This window comes from Porites lutea, chromosome 13, assembly GCF_958299795.1.
Source record: "Porites lutea chromosome 13, jaPorLute2.1, whole genome shotgun sequence".
NCBI lineage: Eukaryota > Metazoa > Cnidaria > Anthozoa > Scleractinia > Poritidae > Porites > Porites lutea.
Window position 1 is genome coordinate 3567553 of NC_133213.1, and position 18812 is coordinate 3586364.

At 42.0% G+C, this 18812-nt stretch overlaps 1 protein-coding gene across 1 annotated transcript in view; it reads right to left on the reverse strand.

Moving 5' to 3' along the window:
- The window catches only part of LOC140922613 (glutamine--tRNA ligase-like), a 37000-nt gene extending 19162 nt beyond the window's left edge, over positions 1-17838 (reverse strand). The window contains exons 1-14 of the mRNA XM_073372596.1: positions 17603-17838; positions 16676-16826; positions 15007-15116; positions 14407-14482; positions 13706-13770; positions 13433-13489; positions 12764-12830; positions 11688-11756; positions 11135-11220; positions 9866-9952; positions 9438-9537; positions 8883-8961; positions 8179-8287; positions 8051-8083 (exon numbers count right to left, since the gene is read on the reverse strand). Coding sequence (XP_073228697.1) covers positions 8051-8083; positions 8179-8287; positions 8883-8961; positions 9438-9537; positions 9866-9952; positions 11135-11220; positions 11688-11756; positions 12764-12830; positions 13433-13489; positions 13706-13770; positions 14407-14482; positions 15007-15116; positions 16676-16826; positions 17603-17800 — 1287 coding nt within the window. The 5' untranslated portion in view covers positions 17801-17838. The remainder of the gene's footprint in view (positions 1-8050; positions 8084-8178; positions 8288-8882; positions 8962-9437; positions 9538-9865; positions 9953-11134; positions 11221-11687; positions 11757-12763; positions 12831-13432; positions 13490-13705; positions 13771-14406; positions 14483-15006; positions 15117-16675; positions 16827-17602) is intronic.
- Positions 17839-18812: the final 974 nt, after the last annotated feature.

An 18812-nucleotide genomic window follows, 5' to 3' on the forward strand; every position in this document is an offset into this window, starting at 1 on the left:
ATCCCTAGTCATCCCTAGTCATCCCTAGTCATCCCTTGTCATTCCAGTCATCCCTAGTCATCCCTAGTCATCCCAGTCATCCCTAGTCATCCCAGTCATCCGTAGTCATCCCTGGTCATCCCTAGTCATCCCTAGTCATCCCTAGTCATCCCTTGTCATTCCAGTCATCCCTAGTCATCCCTAGTCATCCCAGTCATCCCTAGTCATCCCAGTCATCCCTAGTCATCCCTAGTGATCTCAGTCATCCCTAGTCTCCCTAGTCATTCCAGTCATCCTTGTCATCCGTAGTCATCCCAGTTATCCCTAGTCATCCCCGTCATCCCTAGTCATCCCAGTCATCCCTAGTCATCCCTAGTCATCCCTAGTCATCTCAGTCATCCCTAGTCATCCCGAGTCATCCCAGTCATCCCTAGTCATCCCTAGTCATCCCAGTCATTCCTAGTCATCCCTAGTCATCTCAGTCATCCCTAGTCATCCCTAGTCATCCCTAGGCATCCCAGTCATTCCTAGTCATCCCTAGTCATCCCTAGTTATCTCAGTCATCCCTAGTCATCCCTAGTCATCCCTAGTCATCCCTAGGCATCCCAGTCATCCCTAGTCATCCCTAGTCATCCCAGTCATCCCTAGTCATCCCTAGTCATCCCTAGGCATCCCAGTCATTCCTAGTCATCCCTAGTCATCCCTAGTTATCTCAGTCATCCCTAGTCATCCCTAGTCATCCCTAGTCATCCATAGGCATCCCAGTCATTCCTAGTCATCCCTAGTCATCCCTAGTTATCTCAGTCATCCCTAGTCATCCCTAGTCATCCCTAGTCATCCCTAGGCATCCCAGTCATCCCTAGTCATCGCAGTCATCCCAGTCATTCCTAGTCATCCCTAGTCATCCCTAGTCATCCCTAGTCAACCCTAGTCATCCCTAGGCATCCCAGTCTTCCCTAGTCATCCCTAGTCATCCCAGTCATCCCTAGTCATGCCTAGTCATCCCAGTCATCCATACTCATCCCAGTCATCCCTAGTCATCCCAGTCATCCCTAGTCATCCCTAGTCATCCTTAGTCATCCCCAGTCATCACAGTAATCCCTAGTCATCCCTAGTCATCCAAGTAATCCCTAGTCATCCCTAGTCATCCCTAGTCATCCAAGTCATCCCTAGTCATCCCTAGTTATCCCAGTCATCCCAGTCATCCCTAGTCATCCCTAGTCATCCCTAGTCATCCCTAGTCAACCCTAGTAATCCCTAGTCATCCAGGTCATCCCTCGTCATCCCAGTCATCCTTAGTCATCCCTAGTCATCCCTAGTCATCCTAGTCATCCCTAGTCATCCCTAGTCATCCCAAGTCATCCAAGTCATCCCTTGTCATCCCTAGTCATCCCTAGTCATCCCTAGTCATCCCAGTAATCCCTAGTCATCCCAGTCATCCCTAGTCATCCCAGTCATCCCTAGTCATCCCTAATCATCCCTAGTCATTCCAGTCATCTCTAGTCATCCCTAGTCATCCCAGTCATCCCTAGTCATCCCTAGTCATCCCAGTCATCCTTAGTCATCCCAGTCATCCCAGTCATCCCAGTCATCCCAAGTCATCCCTAGTCACTCCTAGTCATCCCTAGTCATCCCTAGTCAACCCAGTCATCCCTAGTCATCCCTAGTCATCCCAGTCATCCCTAGTCATTTCTAGCCATCCCTGGTCATCCCTGGTCATCCCTAGTCATCCCTAGTCATCCAAGTCATCCGTAGTAATCCCTAGTCATCCCAGTCATCCCTAGTCATCACAGTCATCCCTGGTCATCCCTAGTCATCTCTAGTCATCCCAGTCATCCCTAGTCATCCCTAGTCATCTCAGTCATCCCTAGTCTCCCTAGTCATCCGTAGTCATCCCAGTTATCCCTAGTCATCCCCGTCATCCCTAGTCATCCCAGTCATCCCTAGTCATCCCTAGTCATCCCTAGTCATCCCAGTCATCCCTAGTCATCCCTAGTCATCCCAGTCACCCCTAGTCATCCCTAGTCATCCCAGTCATTCCTAGTCATCCCTTGTCATCCCAGTCATCCCTAGTCATCCCTAGTCATCCCAGTCATCCCTAGTCATCCCTAGTCATCCCAGTCATCCCTAGTCATCCCTAGTCATCTCAGTCATCCCTAGTCATCCCTAGTCATCCCTAGGCATCCCAGTCATTCCTAGTCATCCCTTGTCATCCCTAGTTATCTCAGTCATCCCTAGTCATCCCTAGTCATCCCTAGTCATCCCTAGGCATCCCAGTCATCCCTAGTCATCCCTAGTCATCCCTAGTCATCCCAGTCATCCCTAGTCATCCCTAGTCATCACAGTCATCCCTAGTCATCCATAGTCACCCCAGTCATCCCTCGTCATCCCAGTCATCCCTAGTCATCCCTAGTCATCCCTAGTCATCCCAGTCATCCCTTGTCATCCCTAGTCATCCCAGTTATCCCTAGACATCCCTAGTCATCCCAGTCATCCGTAGTCATCCCTGGTCATCCCTAGTCATCCAAGTCATCCCTAGTCATCCCTAGTCATCCCAGTCATCCCTAGTCATCCCTAGTCATCCGTAGTCATCCCAGTCATCCCTAGTCATCCCAGTCATCCCTAGTCATCCCCAGTCATCCGAGTCATCCCTAGTCATCCCTAGTCATCCCAGTCGTGCCTAGTGATCCCTAGTCATCCCTAGTCATCCGTAGTCATCCCAGTCATCCCTAGTCATCCTAGTCATCCCTAGTCATCCCTAGTCATCCCTAGTCATCCCAGTCATCCCTAGTCATCCCTAGTCATCCCAGTCACCCCTAGTCATCCCTAGTCATCCCAGTCATCCCTAGTCATCCCTAGTCATCCCAGTCACCCCTAGTCATCCCTAGTCATCCCAGTCATCCCTAGTCATCCCTAGTCATCCCAGTCATCCCTAGTCATCCCTAGTCATCTCAGTCATCCCTAGTCATCCCTAGTCATCCCTAGTCATCCCTAGGCATCCCAGTCATTCCTAGTCATCCCTTGTCATCCCTAGTTATCTCAGTCATCCCTAGTCATCCCTAGTCATCCCTTGTCATCCCTAGGCATCCCAGTCATCCCTAGTCATCCCTAGTCATCCCAGTCATCCCTAGTCATCCCAGTGATCCCTAGTCATCCCAGTCATCCCAGTCATTCCTAGTCATCCCTAGTCATCCCTAGTCATCCCTAGTCAACCCTAGTAATCCATAGTCATCCAGGTCATCCCTAGTAATCCCCAGTCATCCCTAGTCATCCACAGTCATCCCTAGTCATCCCAGTCATCCCTAGTCATCCCTGGTCATCCCTAGTCATGCAAGTCATCCCTAGTCATCCCTAGTCATCCCAGTCATCCCTAGTCATCCCTAGTCATCTCTAGTCATTCCAGTCATCCCTAGTCATCCCTAGTCATCCCTAGTCATCCACAGTCATCCCTTGTCATCCCAGTCATCCCAAGTCATCCCTAATCATCCTTAGTCATCCCTAGTCATCCCTAGTCATCCCTACTCATCCTAGTCATCCCTAGTCATCCATAGTCATCCCTAGTCATCCCAGTCATCCCTAGTCATCCCTAGTCATATCTAGTCATTCCAGTCATCCCTAGTCATCCCTAGTCATTCCTAGTCATCCACAGTCATCCCTTGTCATCCCAGTCATCCCTAGTCATCCCTAATCATCCTTAGTCATCCCTAGTCATCCCTAGTCATCCCTACTCATCCTAGTCATCCCTAGTCATCCCTAGTCATCCCTAGCCATCCCAGTCATCCCTAGTCATCCCCAGTCATCCGAGTCATCCCTAGTCATCCCTAGTCATCCCAGTCGTGCCTAGTGATCCCTAGTCATCCCTAGTCATCCCAGTCATCCCTTTTCATCCGTAGTCATCCCAGTCATCCCTAGTCATCCCAGTCATCCCTAGTCATCCCTAGTCATCCTAGTCGTCCCTAGTCATCCCTAGTCATCCCTAGTCATCCCTAGTTATCCCAATCATCCCTGGTCATCCCTAGTCATCGCTAGTCATCCCTACTCATCCCTAGTCATCCCTAGTCATCCCAGTCATCCCTAGTCATCCCTAGTCATCACAGTCATCCCTAGTCATCCCTAGTCATCTCAGTCATCCCTAGTTATCCCTAGTCATCCCAGTCGTTCATAGTCATCCCTAGTCATCCCTAGTCATCCCTAGTCATCCCAGTCATCCCTAGTCATCCCTAGTCATCTCAGTCATCCCTAGTCATCCCTAGTCATCCCTAGGCATCCCAGTCATTCCTAGTGATCCTTTGTCATCCCTAGTTATCTCAGTCATCCCTAGTCATCCCTAGTCATCCCTAGTCATCCCTAGGCATCCCAGTCATCCCTAGTCATCCCTAGTCATCCCAGTCATCCCTAGTCATCCCAGTGATCCCTAGTCATCCCAGTCATCCCAGTCATTCCTAGTCATCCCTAGTCATCCCTAGTCATCCCTAGTCAACCCTAGTAATCCATAGTCATCCAGGTCATCCCTAGTAATCCCCAGTCATCCCTAGTCATCCACAGTCATCGCTAGTCATCCCAGTCATCCCTAGTCATCCCTGGTCATCCCTAGTCATCCAAGTCATCCCTAGTCATCCCTAGTCATCCCAGTCATCCCTAGTCATCCCTAGTCATCTCTAGTCATTCCAGTCATCCCTAGTCATCCCTAGTCATCCCAAGTCATCCCTAGTCATCCACAGTCATCCCTTGTCATCCCAGTCATCCCTAGTCATCCCTAATCATCCTTAGTCATCCCTAGTCATCCCTAGTCATCCGTAGTCATCCTAGTCATCCCTAGTCATCCCTAGTCATCCCTAGCCATCCCAGTCATCCCTAGTCATCCCCAGTCATCCGAGTCATCCCTAGTCATCCCAGTCGTTGCTAGTGATCCCTAGTCATCCGTAGTCATCCCAGTCATCCCTTTTCATCCGTAGTCATCCCAGTCATCCCTAGTCATCCCTAGTCATCCTAGTCGTCCCTAGTCATCCCTAGTCATCCCTAGTCATCCCTAGTTATCCCAATCATCCCTGGTCATCCCTAGTCATCGCTAGTCATCCCTAGTCATCCCTAGTCATCCCTAGTCATCCCAGTCATCCCTAGTCATCCCTAGTCATCACAGTCATCCCTAGTCACCCCAGTCATCTCTCGTCATCCCAGTCATCCCTAGTCATCCCTAGTCATCCCAGTCATCCTTTGTCATCCCTAGTCATCCCAGTCATCCCCAGTCATCCCTAGTCATCCCAGTCATCCGTAGTCATCCCTGGTCATCCCTAGTCATCCCTAGTCATCCCTTGTCATCCCTTGTCATTCCAGTCATCCCTAGTCATCCCTAGTCATCCCTAGTCATCCCAGTCATCCCAGTCATCCCTAGTCATCCCTAGTGATCTCAGTCATCCCTAGTCTCCCTAGTCATTCCAGTCATCCCTTGTCATCCGTAGTCATCCCAGTTATCCCTAGTCATCCCCGTCATCCCTAGTCATCCCAGTCATCCCTAGTCATCCCTAGTCATCCCTAGTCATCTCAGTCATCCCTAGTCATCCCGAGTCATCCCAGTCATCCCTAGTCATCCCTAGTCATCCCAGTCATTCCTAGTCATCCCTAGTCATCTCAGTCATCCCTAGTTATCCCTAGTCATCCCAGTCGTTCATAGTCATCCCTAGTCATCCCAGTCATCCCTAGTCATCCCTAGTCATCTCAGTCATCCCTAGTCATCCCTAGTCATCCCTAGGCATCCCAGTAATTCCTAGTCATCCCTAGTCATCCCTAGTCATCCCTAGTCATCCCAGTCATCTCTAGTCATCCCTAGTCATCTCAGTCATCCCTAGTCATCCCTAGTCATCCCTAGGCATCCCAGTCATTCCTAGTCATCCCTAGTCATCCCTAGTTATCTCAGTCATCCCTAGTCATCCCTAGTCATCCCTAGGCATCCCAGTCATCCCTAGTCATCCCTAGTCATCCCAGTCATCCCTAGTCATCCCAGTGATCCCTAGTCATCCCAGTCATCCCAGTCATTCCTAGTCATCCCTAGTCATCCCTAGTCAACCCTAGTAATCCATAGTCATCCAGGTCATCCCTAGTAATCCCCAGTCATCCCTAGTCATCCACAGTCATCCCTAGTCATTCCAGTCATCCCTAGTCATCCCTAGTCATCTCTAGTCATCCCCAGTCATCCCTAGTCATCACTAGTCATCCCTAGTCATCCCCAGACAGCCCAGTTACCTCTAGTCATCTTTAGTCATCCCAATCATTCCTAGTCATCGATAGTCATTCTTAGTTATCCTTAGTCATCCCAGTCATCCCTAGTCATCCCTAGTCATCACTAGTCATCCCAGTCATCCTTAGTCATCCTTAGTCATCCCTAGTCATGACTAGTAATACCTAGTCTTCCAGGTCATCCCTAGTCATCCCCAGTCATCCCTAATCATCCCTAGTCATCCCTAGTCATCCCGAGTCATCCCTAGACATTACAGTGATCTCTAGTCATCCCTAGTTATCCCGGTCATCCCTAGTCATCCCTAGTCATCCCTAGTCATGTGTAGTCCTCCCAGTCATCCCTAGTCATCCCTGGTCATCCCTAGTCATCCCAGTCATTCCTAGTCATCCGGAGTCATCCCTAGTTATCCCAGTCATCCCAGTCATCCCTAGTCATCCCTAGTCATCCCTAGTCATCCCTAGTCAACCCTAGTAATCCCTAGTCATCCAGGTCATCCCTAGTCATCCCCAGTCATCCCTAGTCATCCACAGTCATCCCTAGTCATCCCAGTCATCCCTAGTCATCCCTAGTCATCCTTAGTCATCCCTAGTAATCCCAGTCATCCCTACTCACCCCTAGTCATCTCAGTCGTTTCTAGTCATCCCTAGTCATCCCAGTCATCCCTAGTCATCCCTAGTCATCCCTAGTCATCCGAGTCATTCCTAGTCATCCCTAGTCATCCCAAGTCATCCCAGTCATCCCTAGTCATCCCTAGTCATCCCAGTAATCCCTAATCATCCCTAGTCATCTTAGTCATCCCTAGTCATCCCTAGTCATCGCAGTCATCCCTAGTCATCCCTAGTCATCCCAGTCATCCCTACTCACCCCTAGTCATCTCAGTCATCCCTAGTTATCCCTAGTCATCCCAGTCGTTCATAGTTATCCCTAGTCATCCCTAGTCATCCCTCCTCATTCCAGTCATCCTAGTCATCGCTACTCATCCCTACTCATTCCAGACATCCCTAGTCATCCCTAGTCATCCCTTGTCATTTCTAGTCATCCCAGACATCCCTCGTCATCTCCGTCATCCCTCGTTATCTCTAGTCATCTCATTCATCCCTAGTCATGGCTTATCTTCCCAGTCATCCCTAGGTATCCCTAGTCATCCCTAGTCATCCCAGTCATTCTTAGTCATTCTTAGTCAACCCAGTCATCCCTAGTCACCCTAGTCACGAAAGTCACCTTAGTCACCCTAGTCACCCAAGTCATCCTAGTCACCTTTGTCACCCAAGTCACCTTAGTCACTTGAGTCACCCTAGTCACCCAAGTCACCCAAGTCACCCAAGTCACCCTTGTCACCCTAGTCACTCTAGTCACCCTCGTCACCCTAGTCACCATAGTCACCCTAGTCCCCCTAGTCACCAAAGTCACCCAAGTCACCCTAGTCACCCAAGATTTGTTGTTTTTTTTCCATTTCAAGTAGCATGGTCATGATGTCAGACATGTAAGTTAAGATTTTTAATAAAGACTATTGTGGATAAGCTTCATGTTATCTTTGCTGGGACCAAAGGCATAACAGATGAGACCTTTATTACACTCGGGTCTAACTGTTATTAGAGATAGAACCTTTATTATGCTTGGGTCCAAATGGTATTACAGATGGGACCTTTCAGTTATTACACTTGCACCTACTACACATGGGTGACTAGCATTAGTATGGTGTCTAGGTTGACTAGGGTGACTTGTCAAAACCATATCATACAACCTTTTAGGTCTCTGTTGCTTCACAACCATTATGATCAAACACATGCAGTTTATTAATCTATGATTACTATTAGAAATGGTAGCTTCTCCTACCTTGCCTTCATCAATTTTTCCTTTCCTCATGTCCTGAAACAAAGTGTAAAACAATTCTTCACATGTTAATCATATGGAGCAAAAAAAAATTTCAACAGTTACAATAAATGAAAAATTTACTGACCCACCTCAAAAAGTCTAAGGGACTCCTCAATAGGCCGGTCCCGCCAAGGGCTTGGAGGAGGGTTATAGCCTTTTATTTCTTCATATTCTTGGTGGCAGACATAAGCATCTCCCCTGCACCAGAACACAAAGCAAAAAATTAACTTTCTTCTCTTTGAACGAAGGCTAATATTAGTAAGGGCCCATCTGCACTAGCAAAAAAGCTGTTTATTTAGACAAATGTTCTGTCATCATCAACGTTTAGCAAGTGCAGATGGTTTGTCACCTTTTTTACAAATTTTGTTTGAGATAAGACAATCCTCAAAGGCACGGCAAACAAAATTTGCCCCTGTAAATACTGGAAAAATTGACTTACTAAATGGAAATGTGTTTTTGTTGTCAATCATTTGTTGTAAAGGCATTATTGTTGCCATTAACAAATGGAAGTTCATGTCAGATGTAACAGCCTCTTGAGAAATAAATAATGTAGTTTCCAGAGCGCATAAATTCTTTCAAAACAAAAATTACCACCAAGCAATTTTGGGTTTTGATGATTGTTTCAAAGACAATATTCCTACTTTGTCTTCTAAGCCGAAAAGGCCCTAATCAGAACAATAAACATAGAACACTAAATAAATTTACAAATGCATCATTTTAGATCTTGCAAGTACTAGTATATTCAAATAATTCTTAGTACTAACATACATGTAGTACGTGTACATATATGTACCTTTTGATTAGTTCCACAGCAAAATCATACAACTTTCCAAAATTATCAGAAGCATGGGTAATTTTCCAAGGTTCAAAACCTGACAGAGAAGAAACATGTCATGATAAGACAATGTCTAAGAACAGGACAATTGAGCAGTTTCACCTCATGGAATTACATTCCATGCAAAAGTGGAATCTCCATATAACAAAACTATATTGTAACTTTAACAATATCCTCTGTATTAATAATGAACAATAATTATTTTCCCCAGTAATAGTAAAATATGATGAAAAGAACCTTGTTATAGTGAACATAGCTTGCCAATGCCTTAGTCTTGCATTATAAATTATCAAGGTTTCACTGTATCAACAGTCACTAAAGCAATTGTGTGCAAAGTTTTAGCCAGAAAGGGGTCCAGCTGTCCTTTGGACACCCATAGCCTTCTGGAAAGCTTGTTTTCAATGTCTGGCTAAAAGCCTGTATGTGTGACTTACAAAATCATTATTTGAAAACACAATGAGTTAGGGAACAAAATTGTTGTAAATAATATGCTGCTGCTTTTATGCTATTTACCTAGCCATTTAACCATGTCAAGGATTCCTGTGAAAAACTTTTCCTCCTCTTTTTCTGGATTCGTGTCGTCATATCTCAAGTAACACACACCATTGTGAGCCTACAAAGCAATCAAAAAAGGAATTTTACCAGTGGTGTTTACAAGTAAATTTTACCAGAATTTTAGCAGATGCTTACAAGTTAATTCAAATTCAATCAGAAAATGTTGGAGGGTTGGAAGAAAATGTGGGACAGTACTAAAATATGAAGAATGAGTGGGAAGCAGATTGGCAGAATAGAAAAATTGGAGAATGGTAAAATGAAAAATGAGAGAATAATAAAATGGAGGAATGGGAAAATGCAAGAATGGTCAAAGAGAAAATGCAAAATGGAACAATGATACAAGAAGGATTCATGAATTAAAGTCAACTGATCAATAATTGTCTTACTCTTGCATAGCCAAAGTTGAAGTTGATGGCCTTTGCGTGGCCAATGTGAAGAATGCCATTAGGTTCAGGAGGAAATCTTGTCTGGACCTATATTATTTATTTTAGAATACATGCATTACTTAAAATAATATTAAAAGTAAAGTCAACAGTTATTTGCACAAAACTGAATGTAACAGGTTTATGATCCCAGAAGCAACCATAGGTTAAGCAACCATATTTTACATCAATAACTTGTGACAGTAATTCAACTTTTAAATTTTAACCCAGGTTTCTTTTTCTTTTGATAAAAAGCATTTTTCTGCATAATTTTCTCGATTTTAGGGCATGAAATCATCAAATTGTAGAAAAAAACAAGAAAACTGAATTTGCTTTTTAAGCTTTCATATCTGACTTGAAATTCTGCACTAACCCTGCTTTGAACAACCCGGCCCTGGTCAATACACTGTACATAAGAAAATGTGTTTTTTCAGCTAGAGATACAGGCAGCTTGGAAGAAAAAATCTTTGTACTCACGGTGTTCACTAAGTGTTGGAGATTGGAGAATTCTCTGTTACTGCACAGAATTCTCCGGCTAATGTGCAATAGCCTATGACTATTTTCTATTCAGACATGGAGCCTCTTTCACAATATTCTCCTGTATAAAAGTTACATCTTTCTCCTGCTACTAGAATTCTTAGTGAAAACCCTGAGTACTCTGAACAGGGGTGAAACCTATGACCTGCTGGTTACCAGACCAGATGCTCTACCACTGAGCTAATAATAATATAGATATTGATATTCTTGACTACACTCCCTTCAAAATTCAATAACTTTTTTTTCAATGAATGACCAAATAAATAATTATAATATCAGGAGTGCACAGTCTTTTGGTTTCCACTATGCAGAAACAATACCAGGCAGTTTTCTGTTTACTTTCAAGGTCCAAAGTTTTACAACTCTCTGAATGCTACGATAACTAAATCTTCCTCCTGTGCAATGTTTTAAAAAGAGCTTAAAGAATTTTCTCTCAGTAGGTATTAACTTAATATTGCTTTCAGCTTTAGTTACTTTTATTTTTGTAAAAGCTTGTACATCCTACTACTTTTGCTGGTATTATCATATAAGACTTGCTTTTTTTAGTTCTGAGGAAGGTTTCCTCACCATCTGCTTCCTTTAACTTTCTTTATAATTCAACTTTATTGTAATGATGTATGTTATGGCAAATTAATGGGAACGAACAAACAAACAAGTTAATGACAATGTCGACTGCATACACTTAAGCCAACCTACCCTTCCCCCAGTTCTTTCCAAATGTTCCTTCATTAATTGCATAGTCTTTGGGGTGACTACAAAACCAGGAGTCTTGTAGTTTTCACCTGTGTGAACAAACAAAGGAAGGACCAACGTTATAAGTAATAAGAGTCAAGTTTACCTTGATTTTCATTTGACATAGCTAATAAGTAGCCACTAAGAACATCCCCTCTACTCTTTTCAAACAGTGGTGTGGGTTCTTTTACGTCCCACAAAAACCAGTAAAGTGAATGAGCAGTAAGATGGGACCTATGGTTTTTCATCCTCATCCGAGAAGATTAGAAAGTCTAACTGTTTGCAGATGTCATTACAAAGGCATTTTTTTTCTTCTCAGTTATTTAACGATCCTGAGTGTTGGTTCGGCCAGGGTTTGAACCTGTGACCTCCCACTGAGCAGACCAGTGCTCTCCCAACTGAGCTAACCAGGCAGTACATTCAATTATCTCTGTCAACACATCCCGGTAAAAAGAGGAGTAGAACATTGAAAAGGATGGTGGGAAAATGGTTTGGGGAGTTATGTAACAGTCATTACCTGGTTTGTGAAACTTGCTTGCCTCTCCAAAAAGAGAGTTTGTATCTTCATCCTCGGCTTCTCCATTTACTAGCAGAAAGAAACGTTTTAATGAAACTACAAGCTCAGAACTATTTCAAGAAGCTGCTATTTCAACATCTTTTTGCTGTTAACCAAAACAAATTGAACAGGACACAGCCATTAAAATTTTTCTGTGAGAAGCAACCTTTATACACACGCTTTATACACACACTTTATTTTAACAAGCTACATTTACATAAAGTCCAACCAAAAACTTTCAGCAGTAGCATGTCTTACAAGATGCCCACACCGGATAACATATAACTGCAGAACAAGCTGATGCAATGGCCAAACTGGTCTAAGGCCGATTAGGAAACTGCAGTTATTTTCAATTTGGTTCACAAACTTATGAGCAAGAAAATTGTCAGCAGCAAGCAATGGGGAGAGGCTACTGTTCACACACTAGTACAGTACTGCACAGTGTACATAACTATCACAAAAAAGAAGCCTCAGTTCACAGGGTTATAAAGGTTTAATTACAGAGCTGTCACCAAGCACCAGGGTCTGGGGATTTGCTTGATTTTCAGTGAGTAAGACCCTGGGCTACACTGTACTTTCATAGCAAACAAACGAAAAATAAAACTTCACCAAACTGTTCCAATCCCTGTTTACTATGGCTACTGCTACGAACAAGACCAGGAGCAAGGATGGCACAGTTGGTTAGTGCATGGCCTTCGGTGCTCAAAGTCCCAAGTTTGATCCCCGGTGACATCACATCCTTGTTTCAATTTCTCTCAAAGTTTCTGTGTAGCTTTAACTAGCTTTAAATACCCTTAAGACGGAGCATCGATGGAGTTATCGACATAAAATATGGTTGCTTTACCTTTCTACTTTTTGACCCCAGCTACTTTTATAGCAAAAAGGAAAATAAAATCAAAAGAATTTTTCCTCAAGCTGTTCAATTACCCACCTACAATGACTACCGGTACGCCCTATAACTTGAAATCTTAAGGACAGCCCTGAATTAAATGTACTTTGCTTAATTATTTCTTACTTAGTACCAAGAAATGCAATACCTTGCAATTCTGCAGAGACTGAAGAAGATTCCTTTGTCTTCTTCCCTTCTTTATTGTTTTTGGGTTCCTTTTGACATCAGAATAACATAAAGTTCAGTGGTTTTGCTACAAATAGTTATGGTGAGTCCTGGGTCTCATCTTGTGAAAAATCATGAATCTCAGTTCAAAAACAATGGGAACTAAATTGAAAATGTTTGGGCCTTTATGTAACCAGACAGTAAATCTGAAGACTTTTGTGTCTTTGGGGATTTTTATGTATCAGCAATGCCAGATGTAGAGGCACATTGTACATGTAACAATGTGACTGCAAGTTAGCTACCTGAAATAACACTGCCCCTCTTAACAGGAAATAGCAGAGATTTTAGTTGCATTACAGACTTATTAGCCTAAAAACCCAAAATCCTGTACCTCAAACTTATTGACTGAAAAAAATGCCCCTCAATGGAGAGCTAATAAACGACAATAATAATTTGGTCTCCTACTGAAGACAAGACCAACTTTTAAATGGTCATCCAAGTCATGCAAAGGTATAGCTGCCTGCAGGGCCTTCATTTCTCAGTCCCCAGGCCCTACGTGTAGGAATCAAACACATGACCTTCTGCTCTGCAATTGAATCAAGAATGTCTACAGAAAGGAAAGACAAATACTTAAGTAGTACTGTATTCATACTTTGGCGTTTGTCCTTTGCATGTCTTCTTCAGTTTTTGGTCCCAACAAATCTAAAATCTGCCAACAAAAATTTACAAAATTCAATCATAAATTTAGCAGAAGGCCTTAAACCAATAATAAATCAATAAACAAAAATTTCTTATATGTATTTGGAGCAGTTTACTTAATTTACAATGACAAGAAATTTAAGTAGTTATTGCAGGTATAATAAAAAAAATTGGTACATGCACTATTCTATTACAGTTCGAATGGTACAGCTGAACATAACTTTACCTGCATGTCAATTTCTGATTTGATGGCTTTTCCATCTGCCCATTTTAATTTCTCCCTGGCTTTGCCTAAAACAAAAAAAAGAGGATAGAGACTTGATCTGCGATTTTGGATCTGCAAGGAGGGGCCAATTCCAGGATTTTGGGTGCTGTTTCGCAAACAAACTGACCAAAGTTTAGTTTCGTCTGCGGCACAGGCTACATTATAGCACGAGCATTTTGAGCTTCAATCATTGTCACCTACACTCCATTATAATAATGTCATTAATATTTAACAATTATTCCTCGAGCCCAAATGGGCTCTGAGTCAATAGCCCATGAGGCTGAAAGCCGATTGGGCTATTGACTCAGAGGTTATAAGGGCGAGAGGAATAATTATTGTTTTAGTAAAATCCAACTAGTTGGTCAAAAATATCAAGACAAAACAACTTTAGCCAGCAAAATGCAATTCAGGTGCCATATTAATTTTGGTTTTCAAAGCCGTCGCTTTTCGCTACTAGTGGGCTATAATGTATATAGCCTAGCAGAAGCTCAACCAATCAGGTTGCAGCATTGATAATAGACCAGTAGTTGGATTTTACTAATATAATATATCATTTGAAAGGTTCTGTGAATCAGAGCCAACTGGCCAGATTATTCCCTCCTGACTACCTGCATCATACACAAAAAGGGATAATTCCTTGAAATAACTTCCTTTTTACTCACCCATTATCATTCCAACATTAAACTTGTACCGCTTCTTCAACAGCTCATCTTTGTGCTTTTTTATCAGTTCTTCAACCTGCAAATAAAATTATCAAATTTTAATTAATATAAGATTAACGCAAGGCCCAGATGAAAATTACTTTGTGTAATTCTGGTTTTCACCCTGTCTAAATAAAGTCTTGTTGTTGTTGTTGTTGTTGTTGCACTCCTACAAAATTTCAAGTAAATTTGTTCACCCTGCATGTATATAGTTTTGAAAAATACTTTACTAGAAAAATGAATGTACATCTATGGTTCTTCAAAACCTCTAGTGACCAGCAAAAATTGACAAAAAGTTGCCAAAGGAGAACCAGCTACATTCACAACATGGCTGTGATCCAGATCTGCCTTTCAACCAAGTCACCAACTTCAACTTTTACTTCAATTTCTCCAAGAGCCCTGACATACATACTGTACATGCAAAATGTTTTACGCTAGGGATTCTGATAGTAACACTCTGCAAGATAAAACTGGATCTTTAAGGCTGCAAGGTCGCATTCCTGTAGGCGGGTTAAGGGAGCACTTCTGTATGCTGTAAGTTAAGAGTGTGCATGTACTTACACAATCTTCAATTTGATCTGGTGTAATATTAACTCCAATGCCACAACTGTCCTCAAAAGCTGCCACATTAACTGGTAAAACTGGATGGGACTTCATATAGTCCACAGCAGCTTAGAGGAAATAAAACAGACAACATACTATCAAAACTAGATGTAATGTATAATACACAGGGCACAAATTTGAGTCTAATGTTATGGGTTTATTATTCGCAACCTTCTTTGGGAAAACAAACGATAAGCCATTAACTGCTAGAAAATTATCAAATGGATAGCCACCAGCTTTTCTTACTAACGCTCTAACAGTTTGCCCAAACACTATAACGGTTTGTTCAAACACTCTAACAATATGTTCTAATGCTCCAACGAATTGCTCTTACGTGTACGATCTAATGGTTGATTCTAAACAGTTAACTATTGGTCTGTCTAACATTTGACTTTTACTTGGAATTCAATGGTGTTTAACTCTCTTTGGTGTTAAACCTCTTTGGCAGTACTTTTGCAGTGTAAACTGTTAACTCCTGACCGTTTTTAGGTAATTATTATTTCCTTGAGACACATTTGGCCATTATAAGGAGCAAGAGGGTTGTTTCCTTAGTGTTGCAGACAAGAATATAATGATCACCAATGATGAAATTTAAGACAAAAGATTGAAAAGGCACTGAAAAATACCGACAACACATCACAATTAAGCCAACCAATGATAGTTTCTGCAACACCCACAAACAATCAGTGCCATATATCACATACAAAGCAGACATTGACACATGCAATTGGAAAATTAAAATAGAATGAGATTAAAATCCTGCATTCGTACTATCCTTGTTCCGTAATCAAGATTTATTTAGCTCTTTATACTTTGCATACTGTACTAGTTGAATCAGCTAATTAATCCTTTACAGCTGTAAGCCCCATTATACACACGCAAATCCTTCACACTGGTCCCCTTTTTACTGAGGGATTACTAGACAGTTTGAAGAAAGATTATAGCATTCCGTCCTTAGTGATTACTCTATTAATTTCAAATGTGATGAATTACTCCTTAATTTTGGTGTGAAATTCAGCGATAATTTGTTATTTCACATGTAAAATTACAAAATTGCCATGGTAACCTTCCATACGTCTCAGTGCCAAGATGGCGACGAAATTTTAAAATGTCGTGAATAAAGATGCCAGGGCATAAAAAGATGCTTTAGAAAACGAACAGATCAAGAAGGATTCTAACAGGTATTTTGTCAAAAAATTTTGAACTTAAGCCAAATTTAAGCTCTAAACATTTGAGAGAATGGAGTTCTGGATCGATACAATCCAGGATAAACATGTCAAAAATCCAAGATTGCTAACATAATTCGTCACCCATGATATAAATAGGTAATCAAATGGTATAATCGTGAAATTAGGGAATAATTTCACTTGCCTTTTGTCCAAATCCTTATCCTTGGACAAAATGCCTGTGAAATTATTCCCTAATTTCAATCGTCACCATTTGATTACACATACTAATTCTCCTAACCCTTTTTCTTGATAATTCAATGGAAAATGTTATGAGAAAATTGATGTTGGTCACCATAGGGACTTAAGGGGTTAACTTACTTCCACATCTGAGGAAAAAAACACGTTAATAGCAACTGCTTGAAGCTTTGTGTAATAGTAAAATTTAATGTTCTACACACCTGTCAACTGTATTGATGAATTCAATTTTTTGTTAGCAATGTACTCTGCAACAAACTTGACTTGCCAATCTTCCTTTACACCACCGCTAGCCAGAGAGTACAAAAGCACCCCAGTAGGTTTTTCAACATCACCAGGACTATTTTCTTTTGCCTTTCACGAAAAAAATAATACAAATTTTTGTAAACAAACAAAGACACCATAAATAGTATTCTAATATTATTATTCCTGGTACAATTTTCAAATATTATTAGTACAAATACACCCCCGCAGCACATCCGACTAGTCTGATAAGGAGAGAATGAATTCTGAGAGACCAGACCAGACCAATACTAAACTACCGGTAACTACATTTAAAGAACACTTTGAGAGCTACTAGCCTGATAAGGAGAGAATGAATATCTGAGAGACTTGACCAATACTAAACAAACTATATTTAAAGAACACTTTGAGGGCGTTTTAACGACTTGCGACCCCTGTGTTCCTCATCGTAAAATAAACTATGTCCATGTATAATTATGTCTGTGTACTGTTTTTTGGCTTAATGAGATGGAAATGAGTCGAGACAAAGATACCCTTTGTTCTGTAATTTAGGCCGGGTATTCTGCAATCATTGCCAATGTGACGTTACTCCCTAGCACTGTTTTCCTCTTAATCACGATGCGAACAAAAATCAAGAAGAAACCTTCGAGTCTACACATAAGCTTAACCTTAACCTTGCACACTATTGCATCAGCTCAAAGTTTCATTAAAGTCGTTTCACTTCATCTCAAGAGGTTTCTGTTCCATTTCCACAACGGCGTTGCATAAAGTCCAAGCCAAATTTTTTCACAAAATTTCTTCCGATTACAGCAGAAATTCGATATTAGTTTTGCATTTACCTGCTGAGTACAAAAATCAAAGAAATGAACAAGATTTTACGTTCTTACCAAATTTATGATGGATTCCAGTCGTGTAGAAAGAGCCTCATTCTTCAGTGTTTCTTGCGTTTTCTGTTCACTTAGACCGATGCTCTGGAAGAGGGATGCTCTGTCCATCACTGAACGTAAAACAACTACAGGAGAGCCTGTAAAACGATGAGGAAATGAAGAAAACCGAGAGCTACCAACACGACAAAACAGCCACATGCACGAAGATTTATTTTATGTGGTGAGTATTTGGTAACCGCGTACTAACGGAAAAGACTGGATACCATTCTTCGGACGGAAGTGCTTTGCAAAGCGCAATCAACATGCGATCTCTTTTTGAGACATACAAAGTTCAAGTGATGTACTCTGGAGAACGTATTCTTTTTCGGCTTTTTCAAGGCCCCGTGAAGCGAATTCGAATATTTTTAAAACCAAATTTTTTTACACAAATCGGCCTTTATACTTCCACACGAAACTAGTGCACAATTTTCCACGTTACATGATTATTGCAAGCGTTCTGTTAAATATATTTGGAAAGTTTAAGCTGCTAAAAGTTCAAAGTGAGACGGTAAGAGGAGTTTTAAGGTGATTCCTTAGTAAAAGAACCTAACATAGATTGTAGATGAAACTTGGTACACTGATGTAACAAGTCAAGAAGATGATAAAAAAAAGTACTAAACAGTGGGGGTCACCGTGCTTGTTTTGACGTCACAATGCTAACAAATACGGCTATTTAGGACCCTTTGGCAAAAACCGTGCGCAGCCCAAAACTAGACAAAAAGGAGAGATTTTTTTTGTAACACAATGTAACATCCTGTAACACTCTCTCCTGACACCGTGTAGCACCATGTAACACCATGTAACATCCTGTAACACCGTGTAACACCATGTAACACCCTGTAACACCGTCTAACACGCTGTATCACCATGTAACACCTTGTAACACCATGTAACACCCTGTAACACCACGTAACATCTTGTAACACCCTGTAACACCGTGTACCACCTAGAATGCAAAACGGTCGGTTTTTTTTCTCAAAATCAGAAAATAAAGAAATCGGTAAAGCGTGCTGTAAGGGTCTCACACGCCCGTAGGGCGTGTGAGGCGAGTGAAAAAAACCGACTGTCCGTTTTCCATACAATGAGTTCCGTCCGACCAGGGGGTTTAAAAATGTCGTCGAGCTGTCAAAAATCTGTTTACAACTCCACCCTCTTTGTGAATTTGATACAC